Raw genomic sequence first — 19,179 nt, 5'->3', positions numbered from 1 at the left:
GTGTGAAATTGATAATTCCAAAATATATAAAATGTTTAGGTGTTTTTTTCCTTGACTCGTTAACATTGATGATTTGTTCGTTCTTTTGTGGCCATATGTTTTTCACATTTGTGGTTTCAACCGTCAACTATCATCATAATGCTTAATTTGCTTTTAGTACCGACACATCATCTGGACATCTCAACTTGCATAAAGTGTGGTTAATTCTTTTATCTGTTTTATATGCGGTTTGCATAGTACAAATTTGTGCATCCAAGTTTCTTCTTGGTTTGATATGCATTTGGGGTAAGAATGTGCAATCCAGCCCCCAAAATAACACCGACTTGCACCTAACTTGCTCAAAAGTAACTCAAATTGTCATAAGTTGTGCATTAACCAATTTGAGTACGGAAATCATGCATGAATTTTCTATATTGTTGCGTGGTAACGACGTTATATTTGTTGCATCCATTTCAATTGGTTTTGGGATTTCCCTTTCTCATTTCTAGTTTCTGTTTTTAATTTACAAATATAATTTTATACATGAATAATATCAATGTACACTGATTTTTTTAGAGAGGTAAATACATCACTGGTGCTTGAAGTTGGTATGAATAACCTTGAAGTTGGTCGGATCTTTTAGTTCAAGTATTATCGGTGGTGTATTTGCCTCTTTTTCAAGTACACGATCAACTTTTGCAATACACAACATACATTTTTCAAATTGACAACGAATGTTGTGATGTGAACCGGAAAGGTACGGGTGAAAGGGCTTATTAAGTCCTGCGCAGCCGCCTCCTTGCTTCTCGCTACAGCCATTACTTTTTGCTTGGAATTAGTGCATGGGGAAGTGGGGGTCGAGTGGAAGTCGAAAGACTAGAATTCTCCTTGGCTTCTTGGACTACCACGCGACCAGGAGTATATATACTACTGGGTACTCTAGCGACCCAAACGTTCAGCTCCAGTGCCAACTGCCAAGCAAAAGCTAGACTAGAAACGGAAGATCTCCAAGTCCAAGATGAGCAGGCGGGTGCCGGGGAAGGAGGAGGCCAGCAACGCGACCGTGGATCTGGTAGCTTTCAACTGCCCCAGATGCTCGCAACCCCTCAAGCCTCCAGTCTACCAGGTTCATGCCGTGCGTATCGCTGAAAGAAAATCCAACATCGACTGATCGATCGGCATCTTCACCCGAATTCGTTTCGTTTCAATTTGCTGCTGCAGGACACGGCTGGGAAGCTTGTATGCTTTTGTTGCTACGACGAGGTTACCAAGATGCCACATTTTGGTCCGTCGCCGGAGTATAGTCGCTGCTTCACGGTGGAGCGCATGCTGGAGTCGGTCCGGGTCCCGTGCACCAACGCCTCGCGCGGGTGCGCCGCCATGACGCCGTACCACCGATGGGCCGATCACGAGAGCAGCTGCCCCCATTCACCCCAGCCCCCGCCCCCAAGCGTGTTGAGCGCGGCGGAAATCTCAACGACCTATTATTATCCTGCTCCCCCCTTTGGTCGGGAGGAATTGTATTGGAACTAGATGATGTCTCGCGCATTGCTGTGTGAACTGTTAATAAATAATTTGACGATGTTTTAAAACATGAGTAAATTTATGAAACATAGTATAATTTGATGACAATTTTTTTGAAAGATGTATTGTTTAGGGCATCTAAGAATATTAGTCAAAAAAATGAGTGTGAGTTTTGTTCTGTTAATTTATTGACAATACAACTTTGAGTAGAGATAGTGGAGACATCTCCACCCTTGACTAAACCTAAAACAATGTAGCAAATACAGATGTGCATTCATAAATAAAAGTTGGTCGCATGGAAAAAAATGCGAGTTACCTCATACTTTGATTTTCTATATAAAAAAGTCGCTTATAAATCATGAGGCCTGCTGTTGGATAGCAAGAGAAACCTAGAATGACGTGGCTGCTTGAGAGTGCACAAAAAAATAATTAATGGTTAGCATGTGCTTGAAGAGTTAGTGGGAGTATGTGCATGAAAAGTTAGTGGGAAAGAGTTTTTAAATGGTGGACCTACTTGATGATGTAGATACGTTGCATGTCAAGATAAATAGAATAGTGGGGATGAATCTCTTGGGTATATAGGATTCCATATGATATGATTTCTATAGGATTTTTTTTTCTTTACAGCCCTTTGATTTGTAGGCATGGAAATTCTTTCTATCCTCCGGCATTTCACAAGGAAACAAACATTAGGCTAGACTCAATGAAAAAATCCTACGAAAAGTATCTTCTTTTCTATTCATATTCATAGGACTAGCACATATGCCCGTGCGTTGCAACGAGAAAAAATATAGTATGCATTTAAATTTAGTGAAAAATATATGTGCAAGCAAAAACTGTGTGCACACGAAAAAGGAAAATTTACTTCTCAGTTTCGCCGCCTGTGAAGTAATCAATTCGTTATTTTTCCCTTCATTGATAGAAGACATTTAGGAGTTTCATTACTTCATCGTACGCCAGAGACGGCCCTTTAATTATTCAATCTATCTTTTCTTTCAATCGAGGGGATTTTATGGTATGAAGTTTCTGAATATTCTAGCAAACATGAACCATTTTTTAAATTCTAAATATTCTTTTGAAAATTAAGTACACTTTTGGGAAGACGCGAACAAAATTTGAAACGAGAACATCTTTTAAAATTTGAAAAAAAATTGGAAACATCAATTTCTTTTTATAAATATGCACATTATAAAAAAAATTCCGTGATGACCTGAACGAGGACGGCTGCTAGCGCGTGGTGGCCAGGCGCTGCATCGCTGAAGATTGGCAATGAGCTGGCAAGGCGTGCATGTTTTGCGTGAGATTTGTTAATAGAAAATTGGAGCAAGTCCGATGGAAAATCATGCAGGATTTGGATTGCAGACGCAGTGGTTAAAGGTTTGGGCAATCTCGAATAGAAGAACAAATCTTTGTGTTCGGTTTGCTGATGACACCTTAATTAGGACTGTACTGTGAGGATTGCAGTATCCAACATGGCTGGGCGCAGTGCCCAGGCGGGACTTGTTCTGAAAAAAAGGCGCCTTGTTCTGAAAAAAAGGGTCTGCAGCATACACACGGAAGTACTAGCGGTCAAGTCTGCAAGGATAGTTTTCATGTTGGTAAGTTTGCGGAAAGTGCTTGGAGTGTGTACGACAAAGGACGGGCGACATGCGTATAAGGCTCGGAGGAGTCTGGATCATGTCGTGGCAAGATCATGCATACGCAGGGCGTCAAGCAATGCACGAAGATATGCGGGGCGGACACGGCGCAGGGTGAAGCATGGTTGCAGTCGGACATACACGACTAGTGTCGGACAGGACAGTCTGATGGATCGACAGGGATGTCGGTTGGATAGAAGGTGGCGGTGATTTCAGCGACAACGACATAGGAGCGTGATGCTGAAGGTGGCCAACTTCTGGGGCGTGAAAACACGTGGTGCTGGCCTGAGGGCTTGTGCGGCTTCAACAGACTATGACGCGGTGTTGATTCAAGATGGTGCACACATGAGAGAGTTTGAAGTCGACAAGGCGTGGGGAGCAAGGCGCGGCTACATGGAGTCATGTTGAAGGTGGAGCTGAAGTCTAGCGAAAGATTTCACTCTGTGCTGATAGAGGGGCTACGACGCAAGGATCCGGAGAATCGTAGCCTATTTCAGCGGGAAGGCGAGAGACACATGGTTCAGACTGGGTACCTGTGGTCTGATGGAGACGTGATACTCGGCATCGGTCGGTGGTGATCGACGGTTCTCTGCAGTGGGGGTTGAGGCAGTGGGGGGCTAGCTACCTGGAAGACTCGACCAGGACAGCAGAGGCTTGACGCAGTGATAGTGGCGAGGCGTGCGGTAAGCACGGGACACAGCGACAGGCCAAGGCACTGGTGGTCAGACATGTGGTCAGACAAATTGTGTAGAGGGTGCTAAAGTAGTGTTGACGAGTACCGGATTCAAGTTGGTCACTGGGTCTATATGTGCCAGAAGATGGACAGTAGTTGACCATGGAGAATCTGAAAAAGTGGCGGAGAGTCTGAAATTGTTAAAAGCTGAGAGAGTACATGGCCATATATTTTGTGGTGTTCGATACACATGGCAAAGTGCGGATGACAAATACAGAAGGAGGCGGAGTGCTATAGCTGTGGGACATGTAAGAGACTATCCGGAAAAAGGATGAGACAACTGCGAATTTGACTCAGGGTGACACAGGGCGACGGTGAAATTCCTTCAAGTTTCAGACAACGGTCAAGAAAGAGTGGTGACGTTGAGTTCAGGTAACTCTTATATGTGACGTCCAATATGTGAGTTGTTCACTTTCACGCAGATTAGTTATCGGTGTGATGGCGTTGAGCGGATACTCCGGAGGTTGGGACCACAAAGTAGAGTAAAGAGGAACTTAATTTTGCTCGACTGTTGACTGCGAAGAAGACAAGAAGGGACCACAGTTGCAGGTGGAGTCACATGAAGTCTGGGAGTAGCAGTGATGCTCATGGCATATCTCCATTCCAATGTACATGGATGTTCGACGCATGTATGAATCCAAGATGGTGAAGAATATTCGCCAAGGTGGAGTTTGTTAGAGTTGTGTCGAATATTGTTGTACAAGGTAGGTTACAGTTGGACTTGGTTTTGAACTGTGTGTAGATAGGGTAGGAGTTGTGTCCTAATAGGACACTTGTATCCTGGGCCTCTCATATATAGCGAGGGTAGACACACGATGTAACATATGCCAACATAATAGCACAGGCACGCAGGGGTGCCGACGGCGTGTGCCGGTGTTCGGGCGGCCGGGGTGCGCTATTATAGCGGTGTCATGGGGAGGAGCGCCCGTAGTCAGGTCCCGGGGATGTAACCATATCGGTGAATGCTACCTCTTGAGCACTGCGTTGGTTTTCCCTTGAAGAGGAAAGGGTGATGCAGAAAAGTAGCGTAAATATTTCCTTCAGTTTTTGAGAACCAAGGTATCAATCCAGTAGGAGGCCACGCACGAGTCCCTCGCACCTACACAAACAAATAAATCCTCGCAACCAACGCGATAAGGGGTTGTCAATCCCTACACGGTCACTTACGAGAGTGAGATCTGATAGCTATGATAAGATAATATTTTCGTTATTTTTATGATAAAGATGCAAAGTAAAGAAAGTAAAATAAAAACGGCGCCAGAAATAGCTTGTTGTCGGGAGATTAATATGATGGAAAATAGACCCGGGGGCCATAGGTTTCACTAGTGGCTTCTCTCAAGAGCATAAGTATTTACGGTGGGTGAACAAATTACTGTTGAGCAATTGAAAGAATTGAGCATAGTTATGAGAATATCTAGGTATGATCATGTATATAGGCATCACGTCCGAGACAAGTAGACCGACTCCTGCCTGCATCTACTACTATTACTCCACACATCGACCGCTATCCAGCATGCATCTAGAGTATTAAGTTCATAAGAACAGAGTAACGCCTTAAGCAAGATGACATGATGTAGAGGGATAAACTCATGCAATATGATATAAACCCCATCTTGTTATCCTCGATGGCAACAATACAATACGTGCCTTGCTGCCCCTACTGTCACTGGGAAAGGACACCGCAAGATTGAACCCAAAGCTAAGCACTTCTCCCATTGCAAGAAAGATCAATCTAGTAGGCCAAACCAAACTGATGATTCGAAGAGACTTGCAAAGATAACCAATCATACATAAAAGAATTCAGAAGATTCAAATATTGTTCATAGATAAACTTGATCATAAACCCACAATTCATCGGTCTCAACAAACACACCGCAAAAGAAGATTACATCGAATAGATCTCCACAAGAGAGGGGGAGAACATTGTATTGAGATCCAAAAAGAGAGAAGAAGCCATCTAGCTAATAACTATGGACCCGAAGGTCTGAGGTAAACTACTCACACTTCATCGGAGAGGCTATGGTGTTGATGTAGAAGCCCTCCGTGATCGATGCCCCCTCCGGCGAAGCTCCGGAACAGGCCCCAAGATGGGATCTCACGGGTACAGAAGGTTGCGGCGGTGGAATTAGGTTTTTGGCTCCGTATCTGGTAGTTTGGGGGTACGTAGGTATATATAGGAGGTAGGAGTACGTCGGTGGAGCAACATGGGGCCCACGAGGGTGGAGGGCGCGCCCCCTACCTCGTGGCTTCCTGGTAGGTTTCTTGACGTAGGGTCCAAGTCCTGTGGGTCACGTTCGTTCCGAAAATCACGTTCCCAAAGGTTTCATTCCGTTTGGACTCCGTTTGATATATTTTTTTCTGCGGAACTCTGAAATAGGCAAAAATAACAATTCTGGGCTGGGCCTTCGGTTAATAGGTTAGTCCCAAAAATAATATAAAAGTGTAAAATAAAGCCCAATAATGTCCAAAACAGAATATAATATAGCATGGAATAATAAAAAATTATAGATACGTTGGAGACGTATCAAGCATCCCCAAGCTTAATTCCTGCTCGTCCTCGAGTAGGTAAATGATAAAAACAGAATTTTTGATGTGGAATGCTACTAGGCATAATTTCAATGTAATTCTTCTTAATTGTGGTATGAATATTCAGATCCGAAAGATTCAAGATAAAAGTTCAATATTGACATAAAAATAATAATACTTCAAGCATACTAACTAAGCAATTATGTCCTCTCAAAACAACATGGCCAAAGAAAGTTCATCCCTACAAAATCATATAGTTTAGTCATGCTCCATTTTCGTCACACAAGAATGCTCTCATCATGCACAACCCCGATGACAAGCCAAGCAATTGTTTCATACTTTAGTAATCTCAAACTTTTTCAACTTTCACGCAATACATGAGCGTGAGCCATGGATATAGCACTATGGGTGGAATAGAATATAATGATGGGGGTTATGTGGAGAAGACAAAAAGGGAGAAAGTCTCACATCAACAAGGCTAATCAATGATCTATGGGGATGCCCATCGATTGATGTTAATGCAAGGAGTAGGGATTGCCATGCAACGGATGCACTAGAGCTATAAATATATGAAAGCTCAACAAAAGAAACTAAGTGGGTGTGCATCCAACTTGCTTGCTCACGAAGACCTAGGGCACTTGAGGAGGCCCATTGTTGGAATATACAAGCCAAATTCTATAATGAAAAATTTCCACTAGTATATGAAAGTGACAAAACAAGAGACTCTCTATCATGAAGACTATGGTGCTACTTTGAAGCACAAGTGTGGTAAAAGGATAGTAACATTGTCCCTTCTCTCTTTTTCTCTCATTTTTTTGGGCCTTCCCTTTTTTTAGGCCTTTCTCTCTTTTTTTTATTCCTCACTTGGGACAATGCTCTAGAAAATGATGATCATCACACTTCTATTTATTTACAACTCAATGATTACAACTCGATACTAGAACAAAGTATGACTCTATATGAATGCCTCCGGCGGTGTACCGGGATATGCAATGAACCAAGAGTGACATGTATGAAAGAATTATGAATGGTGGCTTTGCCACAAATACTATGTCAACTACATGATCATGCAAAGCAATATGACAATGATGAGCGTGTCATGATAAACAGAACGGTGGAAAGTTGCATGGCAATATATCTCGGAATGGCTATGGAAATGCCATAATAGGTAGGTATGGTGGCTGTTTTGAGGAAGATATAAGGAGGTTTATGTGTGAAAGAGCGTATCATATCACGGGGTTTGGATGCACTGGCGAAGTTTGCACCAACTCTCAATGTGAGAAAGGGCAATGCACGGTACCGAAGAGGCTAGCAATGATGGAAAGGTGAGAGTGCGTATAATCCATGGACTCAACATTAGTCATAAAGAACTCACATACTTATTGCAAAAATCTACAAGTCATCAAAAACCAAGCACTACGCGCATGCTCCTAGGGGGATAGATTGGTAGGAAAAGACCATCGCTCGTCCCCGACCGCCACTCATAAGGAGGACACTCAAAGAACACCTCATGTTTCAAATTTGTTACATAACGTTTACCATACGTGCATGCTACGGGACTTGCAAACTTCAACACAAGTATTTCTCAATTTCACAACTACTCAACTAGCACAACTTTGATATCACTACCTCCATGTCTCAAACCAATCATCAAGCATCAAACTTCTCTTAGTATTCAATGCACTCATAAGAAAGTTTTTACTAGTCTTGAATACCTAGCATATTAAGATTATTTAAGCAAATTACCATGCTATTTAAGACTCTCAAAATAATCTAAGTGAAGCATGAGAGATCAATAGTTTCTATAAAACAAATCCACCACCGTGCTCTAAAAGATATAAGTGAAGTACTAGAGCAAAAACTATATAACTCAAAAGATATAAGTGAAGCACATAGAGTATTCTAATAATTTTCGAATCATGTGTGTCTCTCTCAAAAGGTGTGTACAGCAAAGATGATTGTGGTAACCTAAGAAGCAAAGACTCAAATCATACAAGATGCTCCAAGCAAAACACATATCATGTGGTGAATAAAAATATAGCTCCAAGTAAAGTTACCGATGGAAGTAGACGAAAGAGGGGATGCCTTCCTGGGCACCCCCAAGCTCTGGCTTTTAGGTGTCCTTAGATTATCTTGGGGGTGCCATGGGCATCCCCAAGCTTAGGCTCTTGCCACTCCTTGTTCCATAATCCATCAAATCTTTCACCCAAAACTTGAAAACTTCACAACACAAAACTCAGCAGAAAATCTCGTGAGCTCCGTTAGCGAAAGAAAACAAAAGACCACTTCAAGGTACTGTAATGAACTCATTATTTATTTATATTGGTGTTCAACCTACTGTATTCCAACTTCTCTATGGTTTATAAACTATTTTACTAGCCATAGATTCATCAAAATAAGCAAACAACACACGAAAAACAGAATCTGTCAAAAACAGAACAGTCTGTAGTAATCTGTGACTAACGCAAACTTCTGGAACTCCAAAAATTCAGCCAAAATAGGACGACCTAGAAAATTTGTTTATTGATCAGCAGCAATTGAAATCAATATTTTATCACGTTCTGGTGATTTTTAACAATTGTTTTCGTGAATAGAAAGTTTCTGGAATTTTCTGCAAGATCAAATAACTATCATCCAAGAAGATCATATATGTTTAACTTGGCACAAACACTAATTAAAACATAGAAAACAAATCTAACCAAAGGCTAGAACAAATATTTATTCCTATACATAAGCAAAAATCAAAAAAATACTAAAAATAAAATTGGGTTGCCTCCCAACAAGCGCTATCGTTTAACGCCCCTAGCTAGGCATAAAAGCAAGGATAGGTCTAGGTATTGCCATAATAATAGGATAGATCATTAAAGCTCATTTCATACTCTCTACGTTCGGCAGCAAGCTTTCTTTGTGGCAAGCAAAAGTAATCAAAAGGGCTAAATTTAATGGGACAAAATTCCCAGAGATCAACCTTAGGAGGTATAGGTTCCTCCTTCGGCCCTTCATATTGCACAACCAATTCATCATTATAGGCATTCTTTTGACAGAACTTGGTGAGCCTATATTCGAGAGAATATCCTAGCTCATTATTTCGAATAGCAAAATCATCATTAAGTTCAGAAATTCTATCAACTAGAATATTGGTAGGAACCTTTTTTCTAAGGTTTTCATTAAAAGCAACATAATCTAGAGATTGAAAACGCATTATTTCCTCTTGATCAAATAAGATAGTTTATATGGGAGGACGTCCAGCGTCCACCCTATAATGCGCAAAGATTTCTTTGGTCTCTTTTATAATAAATCTGAACTCATGAGCCAAAAAGATAGTAGCGGCACGCTTAACAGAAGAATGCTCAATGTTAGAAAATTCTAGGAAAATTATCTGTATGCAGGGATGCATGTGCATAAATTGTCTTTCAAGTTCAACTACAAGCATGGCAATAGCGTCCACAAGACTACTAGTTCTATGAAGAATAGAACTACCCATAGAAGGCAAAGCACCGGCACAAGTAAAGAAATCTTGGATAACTCCTTTTCCATTAATATTACCACTACCAATTCGGAATTTTTTTGTATGTAAGGTAGGGGATTCTTTAGCAGGAGCATCAGAATTTTCCATGATATTATTATCCTTATCGACAATAATTTCCCCAGTTTCAGACATAACGGCAGAAAGTGCGCGGAGCAAAAAGAAAGAGGGAGGCAAAAGGGAAAAGAGAGGGCGAATAAAACGGTAAGGGTGAAGTGGGGGAGAGGAAAACGAGAGGCAAATGGCAAATAATGTAATGCGGGAGATAAGGGTTTGTGATGGTTACTTGGTATGTTGACTTTTGCGTAGACTCCCTGGCAACGGCGCCAGAAATCCTTCTTGCTACCTCTTGAGCACTTCGTTGGTTTTCCCTTGAAGAGGAAAGGGTGATGCAGCAAAGTAGCATAAGTATTTCCCTCAGTTTTTGAGAACCAAGGTATCAACCCAGTAGGAGGCCACGCACGAGTCCCTCGCACCTACACAAACAAATAAATCCTTGCAACCAACGCGATAAGGTGTTGTCAATCCCTACACGGTCACTTACGAGAGTGAGATCTGATCGATAGATATAATAAGATAATATTTTTGGTATTTTTATGATAAAGATGGAAAGTAAAGAAAGTAAAATAAAAACGGCGCCAGAAATAGCTTGTTGTCGGGAGATTAATATAATGGAAAATAGACCCGGGGGCCATAGGTTTCACTAGTGGCTTCTCTCAAGAGCATAAGTATTTACGATGGGTGAACAAATTACTGTTGAGCAATTGACAGAATTGAACATAGTTATGAGAATATCTAGGTATGATCATGTATATAGGCATCACGTCCGAGACAAGTAGACCGACTCCTGCCTGCATCTACTACTATTACTCCACACATCGACCGCTATCCAGCATGCATCTAGAGTATTAAGTTCATAAGAACAGAGTAACGCCTTAAGCAAGATGACATGATGTAGAGGGATAAACTCATGCAATATGATATAAACCCCATCTTGTTATCCTCGATGGCAACAATACAATACGTGCCTTGCTGCCCCTACTGTCACTGGGAAAGGACACCGCAAGATTGAACCCAAAGCTAAGCACTTCTCCCATTGCAAGAAAGATCAATCTAGTAGGCCAAACCAAACTGATAATTCGAAGAGACTTGCAAAGATAACCAATCATACATAAAAGAATTCAGAAGATTCAAATATTGTTCATAGATAAACTTGATCATAAACCCACAATTCATCGGTCTCAACAAACACACCGCAAAAGAAGATTACATCGAATAGATCTCCACGAGAGAGGGGGAGAACATTGTATTGAGATCCAAAAAGAGAGAAGAAGCCATCTAGCTAATAAATATGGACCCGAAGGTCTGAGGTAAACTACTCACACTTCATCGGAGAGGCTATGGTGTTGATGTAGAAGCCCTCCGTGATCGATGCCCCCTCCGGCGGAGCTCCGGAACAGGCCCCAAGATGGGATCTCACGGGTACAGAAGGTTGCGGCGGTGGAATTAGGTTTTTGGCTCCGTATCTGGTAGTTTGGGGGTATGTAGGTATATATAGGAGGAAGGAGTACGTCGGTGGAGCAACGTGGGGCCCACGAGGGTGGAGGGCGCGCCCAGGGGGGTAGGCGCGCCCCCCTACTTCGTGGCTTCCTGGTAGCTTTCTTGACGTAGGGTCCAAGTCCTCTGGATCACGTTCGTTCCGAAAATCACGTTCCCGAAGGTTTCATTCCGTTTGGACTCCGTTTGATATTTTTTTTCTGCGAAACTTTGAAATAGGCAAAAAACAGCAAGTCTGGACTGGGCCTCCGGTTAATAGGTTAGTCCCAAAAATAATATAGAAGTGTAAAATAAAGCCCAATAATGTCCAAAACAGAATATAATATAGCGTGGAACAATCAAAAATTATAGATACGTTGGAGACGTATCAGTGAACCTCGTTAAGAAATCTCGGTGTCGTGCTTGTGTGATTGCTTGGTCCTCGGTAAATTGACGGTGCGCCTCGTTTTAATTCTAACAGAGTCTATTAGCTGAATTGCTCCACTGCAAACGAGCAATCAGATTCAATCTTCACATTGTTGCACCCCAAATTTGCCAACATGTGTATTCCATTTCTAATTGCCATGAGCACCGCTGAATCAACATCTCGGATATGCGGAAGAAACCAAGGCACTGCCGCTAGAAGGTCTCCCCATTCATCACGCACGACAGCACCGCAGCCTCGAGATAAAGTATCCACATGAAATGATGCATCTACATTAACCTTGGCCAGTCCATGAGACGGTTTTTGCCGCATATGTTCTTTCTTCCGAGTCAGGAGCTTTGGAGACATCGATTTGATGTAATTTGTAGCTAGGACGCCAATAGACAATGTAGTTTTCTCATGATTTTGAATCACGATTCCTTTCACAAGTTTCCGTCGTTGCCACCAAAGGTACCATGCCGGCACAACAGCCAGATCGACCACAGGTAGTCGGTCTGAGAAGACATCAAGCTTTGATAAGATCTCCATAGTGACTGAGTCTGGTCTGTCCGCATCAGTTGCTCTTTGAATGGCATTTAGAAGTCCCAGCTGAGACCACACTTCTTTCACACAACGACATTTGAAGATACAGTGCTGCAAGCTTCGGCACCCACCAAACATCATGGGCATTGGGGTGAACAAGGTATGTGTAGGGCTGCCAAAGCTCCATAGGTAGGACTCAATGTAGCACCTTCCAAGCAAATTAAGTGTTTGACTCTCCCAGGCACCTATAACCGCCATATATCTTTCCAAGCATGATTAATATGCTCACTAGCCTTGTCAACATGGAACCAAACTGATGGTCTAGCTCTCTATAACATGCAGACCGGATCGAAAACGTGCCGGAACGAGTATAGTTCCATGCAATGAAATCCTCATTCATTTGAGCATGCAATGGGATTTGTAAGATTCTTTGAACATCCATCTTTGAGCATACATCACGTATGAGATCTTCATCCCAATTACCAAACTGGGGTCAATGAGTTCTTCTACCTTAGACAACGTACGTAATAATTCTCCACTATGCGCTTGTAGGAATCAATGGGTCTTGCCATATTTTTATTTGTGATCAAGAGCCAACCCTTTATATGCACCCTCGCTGAAAAGTTTGAATACCCGCTATGATACTCTATCAAGTGTAAGACGACCCTTTCTCAGGTCCAGCTTTAAGAATATTTCAATGTGGATAGTATTTAGATCGCGGGACTTGTGCACACAAAGAGTTTGGATTTTGGATCAGCCGCCAACACTGTTTTGCTAACATAGCAAAAGTAAAACTGTGAAGGTCCCTAACCCCGGTCCCCCTTTCTCTTTGGAATATACAATTTCCATCACGCGAACCAATGCATCTTCTTTTGCTCTTCATTGTCTCCCCACCAAAACCCTGAAATTTCATCGGTTAGGCTTGCAAATTCCTTTGGCAATTTAAACACTGCCATAGCATAAGAGGGCATTGCCTTGGCTACCGACTTTATAAGAATCTCTCTATAAGACGCTAGGATTAGTTAGTCTAACTGCCAATTCAGTAGGATATTAATACTAGTGTCTGGGCCTAGCGCCCGGCGTTGTAGATGCGCTTAGGGCATATATAACCCTGGGCGTTAGCATTGGCGCCATGATTCAATTCCTCGTCGAAGGTGCAGTTGGGCCATTCAATCCTGGTGCTAGGTGCGGCATCTACACAAGAAAACGAGTCGAGCGCTTGTGCTGTTTTCTCGCACGAGATGGAGCGCTGCGTGAAACAACCAGTCCCCTAAACGCCCCGTAATTACCGCTCAACGTTGTAACAATAAGGCTGGCCATAGTGGTGGTACCTTAGCCGGTATCATGCACTCGGGACTAGGAAACACGCTGATGTGGCAGACAATTAAAGAAGTGAGAGAGGGTTAAAGTAACATAGGTAGATACCATATCATAATAAATGTTATACTACTATGTGTCATGCGTGACAAAAATAAGATGATTTGTGATACTAATCTATGATAGTATGCACTATGAAGATAGTATCATACACCAGTATCGATATTAATATACGGTACTCCCCACTATGAGTAGGCTAAGCGGTCAGATTTTATGAGATTTGTTTTATTTATTTCCCTAAGTGCCTATCTAGCCATCTTACATTCAAGATGGCCCTTACTCCCCAAATTTACAACCCAATTTTGGCCATGTCACTTATCCGAGGCATCAATCATCCACCATTCAGAGCTGACCTCCTTCCTCCTATATAATCTCGCCCCCTTTTTTCCATCACATCCGCTCTGCAATTCCACACCTCTCTTCCAGCGAAACAACACCACCCTCCGTCCATTAAGCAGCAGCAGCAGCACCTAGCTGCAATCTGCTGTTCCAAGTGTTGAGTACATTCAGAACAGTTGTATGCATTCTTCAGACATATCCAACAGGCATCCATCGTGCTACACAGTTTGTGTTTGTATTTGTATTTGTAGAACCAACATTAATCAATAAATTCCAGGTTCGAAAGCTGAACGAAAAATACATGCATGCATAGTTGCATACATTCATCAACTGCAAACACACTGTTGGATAAAAAGAAGTGCTCATGGAACCAAACACCTCACAAATCTGCACTGTCCAAGGATTAGCTTTCACTACTCTATGAAGGTAGCAGTATCATGGAGGTCTCGCCGAAAAACAAAACAAAAAAATCAATCCTAAAAAAGGACTACTTTTTGAAGCATCTTTTAGCATCGATTTTTTTCCAGACAAGTTTTGAGTAAATTCAGAACAGCTGCCTACATTCTTGTTCAGTAACACTACCCATTTTGTAGAACGAACTCACTGTTCAGGTTCAAAAGCTGACAAGAACACTGAACATCTGAATGTTCGGAAAACAACAGAGATAAGATAATCGCAGCAACCAGAAGGGCACAGCTGACAAGAGCACAAACAGAATGGAGTCTCTGAATTCTCCTACCAGATGGGATAGGTTTGCCAACTGAACGGCATACAGCTTATCCAGATTCATTTAAACTCGAGGTACACGGGAGAATCCTGGGGAGACCACACGAAATCCGAGACGAACAGCGACGCGGCTGCCTGGTAAGGCCTCATCAGTCGCCCGACGCTCTGCGTCTCGCCGGACAGAGAGAGGACGCCTGCTCGCGTATGCACCTGGATCTTGTACTTGAAATCCTTCTCCTCCTCCTCCTCCTTGACCGGCTCGCTGACGAGCTGGACCACCGACACGGCACGCCCCGATGGCCCGCTCCGCTCGACCACCAGCAGGAACACCGCCCTGGCGTCCAGGAACACCAGGCGCGCCGGCTCACTGTCGCACACCCTCACAGGGGAAAGGCTGCCGAATGTGGCATCGCCGTATGGGACCAAGCAGTGCTTCGTCTCGATGTGCTCGCGCAGGCACTGGCCACGGTTGGCGTAGAGGCGGCAGTAGGGGATGGGGCAGTGGCACGGGGCATGAAGGCAGGACTCTTCATGGGTCAGCTTCTTCGTGAACGGGATCGTCGCGGAGCAGCCAAACTCCCGGAACGAGCACGGCGCTGTCATGCCGCCAAGTACGCGCTCCATGATGTCGCAGCGGGTGTTGGCCGGCTCGGCACACAAGCTGCAACTGTACTCCGCATTGGTGCGGCACTCTGAGCATGCGATGTGGCCATTTGTGCACTGCAGACAAAAACAGAGAAACAGAAACATACAGATTTTACTGAAACTGTCAGAAACAGGAGAAGTGCACAAGCATGAAACAGCATTGGATTACCACTGCTGTGCCAGTTTTGTGCCATAATATCTACAGTAGTTCTATGATTGTGATGCAAAACATAGCATCTTCACGCACGTAGTGTTTATCTGTTGCTTAATAATGGCCTTCCTAAACTTTGGCTCATACTCAGCTACTACACTTTACATATGGCTTTCATGCCAGTAACAGTTCGTTGAATCTAGGTCCACCCAGTGATCCAGAGAGTTGATAGCGCATAGGCCAAGATAGGTAATGCATAATACTATGTTTGTGGTCTATTTTCGTTTGTCCCAACTTTTTTTTTTGTTCCATGTTGATGTGTTATTTGTGGGAGCTTAGATGTGACATCCTTAGAAAACATCTAGATGTGAATTAGACAAACTGATTTGCATATTGCTCTTGTCAAAGACATAACTAAATGAGTTGTGACCAATCTGTCCACATCTTAATTTTATCAACTTCACTAGTAACATTGGAACCAGTTGTACTGAATTCAGAAGAAAAAGAATCAGAAGTCTAGGAGGAGCATACTAATTGATGCAAGATTTGCTGCAAGTGACCTATCGGATACATCAATACCAACATACAGATGGTCAATACCTCGTAACACGGAGCTAAACTGCAGGGTATAACCTTTGTAAAAAAAAATTGCAGGGTATAACTGAATCTAGTAAAATGGAGTAAACATTCAACAAGGGAATACTAGTCTGTCAACTACAGGGTCCTGTTTGGTACCTGGAAAAGGGGTGGAGCCAACGGGCTGCAGCAAGCGGAGCACTCCAGCAACTTGTGGTCTAAGTTGACGGTGATCTTCGACGCCGCAGCCTTGGCCTCGTACTCGATCCTAGCCTTCTTTTGGGCACAGCTCTCCGCCGCCGCGTCCCTCTCCGCACCAGCCTTCTGCAGATTGCTCACAGCGAAACGCAAAGTTACTGACCGGTAATAGAGATGGCCATGTATGACAGTGAATGAGGCAGAAAAGCATGTATGGCCGATCCATCAGTTTCAGAAGTTTCAGATCGAAAATTTGATACAGGGCACCACACCAAAAAGTCCAGTTAGAAAACCAAGATAATCTTGGATCAGACCATGGCAACCAGCATTCTCGCGATACCATCTGCAAAATCGCTTCAAATGCGAGCGCGCGCGCTTCACTCAGTTTTCCCCCAAACCCTAAACACCCGGCCGCCGCCGCCGCCGCCGTTCGCTACCACGGCTGCCAGTTCCACCTCCACGAGCCCCGCCTCCCCTTCAGGCCGCCGCCACCCGCCTAAGCGGGCAACCCCATTCAGGTCCGCGCGCGGTGAATCGCGGCGGCGGCTGCTGGAAGGTAAACTGGACGGGGATTTCATCAGAGAGAGAAATGCGTGGGAGGCATTCACCTTGGCCATGGTGGATGGATGGATGGATGGATGCTCCGTCGATCGATCTCCCGCTCCGTCCTCCCAAATCCAGCTCCCGTCGAGTTCTCTGTGGTTTTCCCAAATGGAGAACGAAATCTCTTCTCCGTGGCCTCCGTAGGACGTTTGGGAAACCTTTTTATTGAAGATATTTCTTGCTCTTCTACGGCCTTTTGATTCGCGGGATCCTAAAAACGTGAAAATGGAAATAGGAAAAAATATAGGATTTTTTAGGATGGAAAAATATAGGATTGACATGTCATATTTATCTCAATCCTAGATTTTGTTTCTTTAACTCCATCGCTGGAAAAGCAAAGATTCTTTCTAAAAGGTTTGAGAGGATACTAATTTTTTATTGAATGTTTTTTTTGCAGGGCATTTCTTTTAGTTTTATTGAATGTTGTACAAAATAATCTTTGAAAAAAAAATCCTATTGTGTTCAATTAAATGAATCAAACAGTCAATATAAGAACAAAAATTCTAAGGATTCTCATCCTCTAAAATTTCTATAAAAATCATTTAAGTCAAAAGAGCCCCTTGGTCCTAAGTAGTAATTATGGACATGAAACACATGTCCAAATTTTCTTTTTGGGAAAAACACATGTCCAATTTAATAGTATCTTGAGGAGCTTATCCCGCCGCCTCCCACTCCCGTAACTATTCCTTGTTCTGATACGTGTGTTGGCTTAAGTTTGGTTGTTCGGTAATGAGAGTTATGTCGTGTGCCGATATGGTCATGGCCACTTTACTTCGGCTGGAGATATACAATGGAGCCCTCATTTCTCCCTTGAAACGATGTGTCAACCCTTCGGTCTCAATTTCTCATCACGGCGAGATCCTGGCTCACGACATAGGTGTCATCATCCTGGGCGATGATGCTTCCCAACTGCTTCGGTCGAGCAACATTTGGTAGCTCGGCGTCATCCTGATGCTGGACTGTGTGGACTTTGGAGGAACAAATCTTCTCACTGGTGCAGGAACACATTTTCTCCTAGTTTTATTATATTTATAGAAGTGGTCTTTGCCTGATACGATTGTGGGGTGAGAGAGCAATCCGTCTCGACTGAAATTAACACTCTTTGTCCATCTCGGCTGCCTCTACTCCTTTGCAAAGCTATGTTTCATGCGGCCTTTTCTGACCATGTTAAGCTCGGTTACGGCTACTACTTTGACGAAGATCACTACCATGACCAAGACTACAGTCACTACACTAACCTCGTCCCTACTAGGAAGACTTCCACGCTGACCCAAACAAGATCAAGGAACTTCACAATCCATGGGATCCCCGAGAGATAACCTTCGATCTCCCTCAAAGATTCATCTTAGGGGCAAAGAGAGTTTCATGGAGGGAGGAGTGTTAGAAGTTCTATTTTACGGGTAAGTGTTAGAAGTTGCTCATAGCCAAGAAATGATGAACTTTTTCCACAGACGTTGTTGCTGCTTCGACTAAGCCTACTATTACTCCGATCAAGTCTATGTCGTCCACCACCACTACCTCGACACCTTCTTCGAGCAAGTCCCCAACGGCACGACTACTATATCGAGGATGCCTTCCCCTTTGATCATGTTCAAGTCAACCTCAATGATGGTTACTATTGTAACAACTACCATGGCGATTTTGGCATATTTCAAGAAGAGAGGGGTTTTAGCGACCGTCCACTGTGCGGGCAAAAGACAGATCAAGGCCTAGTCCACCACCAGCTCCCAACGACACACAACTACATATACAAGAGAAAACGCAAGGAACAAGCTATCCTAACCCTATAAAAAAGCTATCCTGGTTGAGATCAGACTTAACCGGTGGCGGCTGAAACTTATTCTTCCCCAACACTTTGTAACATGTATCTGTGAGTAATTCAAGCGGAGTAATGAGTCCTTATCACAGTAAACACCTGGATCTTGTATTTAAAATCCTTGTATTCGATGGGGTCACCTACGAGCTGGATCATCGACAGCGTGCAGCCTGACGACATGCTCGGGTCGACCATAAGGAGAAACACCGCCCTGCTGCCAAGGGATGCCAGGCGCGCCACATCACCGTTCGGATATAGGGGGCACGTGTCCCCCGAGAGCCAAAAATCCGCATCTAGCGTCAGTACTCTTTTTTTTTTTC

The 19,179-nt window shown here is 43.4% G+C and overlaps 1 protein-coding gene across 1 annotated transcript; it reads right to left on the bottom strand.

Moving 5' to 3' along the window:
* Positions 1-14,729: 14,729 nt before the first annotated feature.
* Positions 14,730-17,211, bottom strand: LOC109760920 (E3 ubiquitin-protein ligase SINA-like 4). The gene is made up of 3 exons (XM_020319715.4): positions 17,049-17,211; positions 16,402-16,566; positions 14,730-15,590 (listed from the first exon to the last, which is right to left on the bottom strand). Exons 1-3 carry the CDS (start codon positions 17,055-17,057, stop codon positions 14,931-14,933), a joined length of 834 nt encoding a protein of 277 aa, XP_020175304.1. The 5' UTR covers positions 17,058-17,211; the 3' UTR covers positions 14,730-14,930.
* Positions 17,212-19,179: the final 1,968 nt, after the last annotated feature.

The sequence above is a fragment of the Aegilops tauschii genome, chromosome 3, assembly GCF_002575655.3.
Source record: "Aegilops tauschii subsp. strangulata cultivar AL8/78 chromosome 3, Aet v6.0, whole genome shotgun sequence".
Lineage (NCBI taxonomy): Eukaryota > Viridiplantae > Streptophyta > Magnoliopsida > Poales > Poaceae > Aegilops > Aegilops tauschii.
Note: the sequence above shows the minus strand (reverse complement) of the source record. Positions and strands in the feature narration are given on the sequence as shown.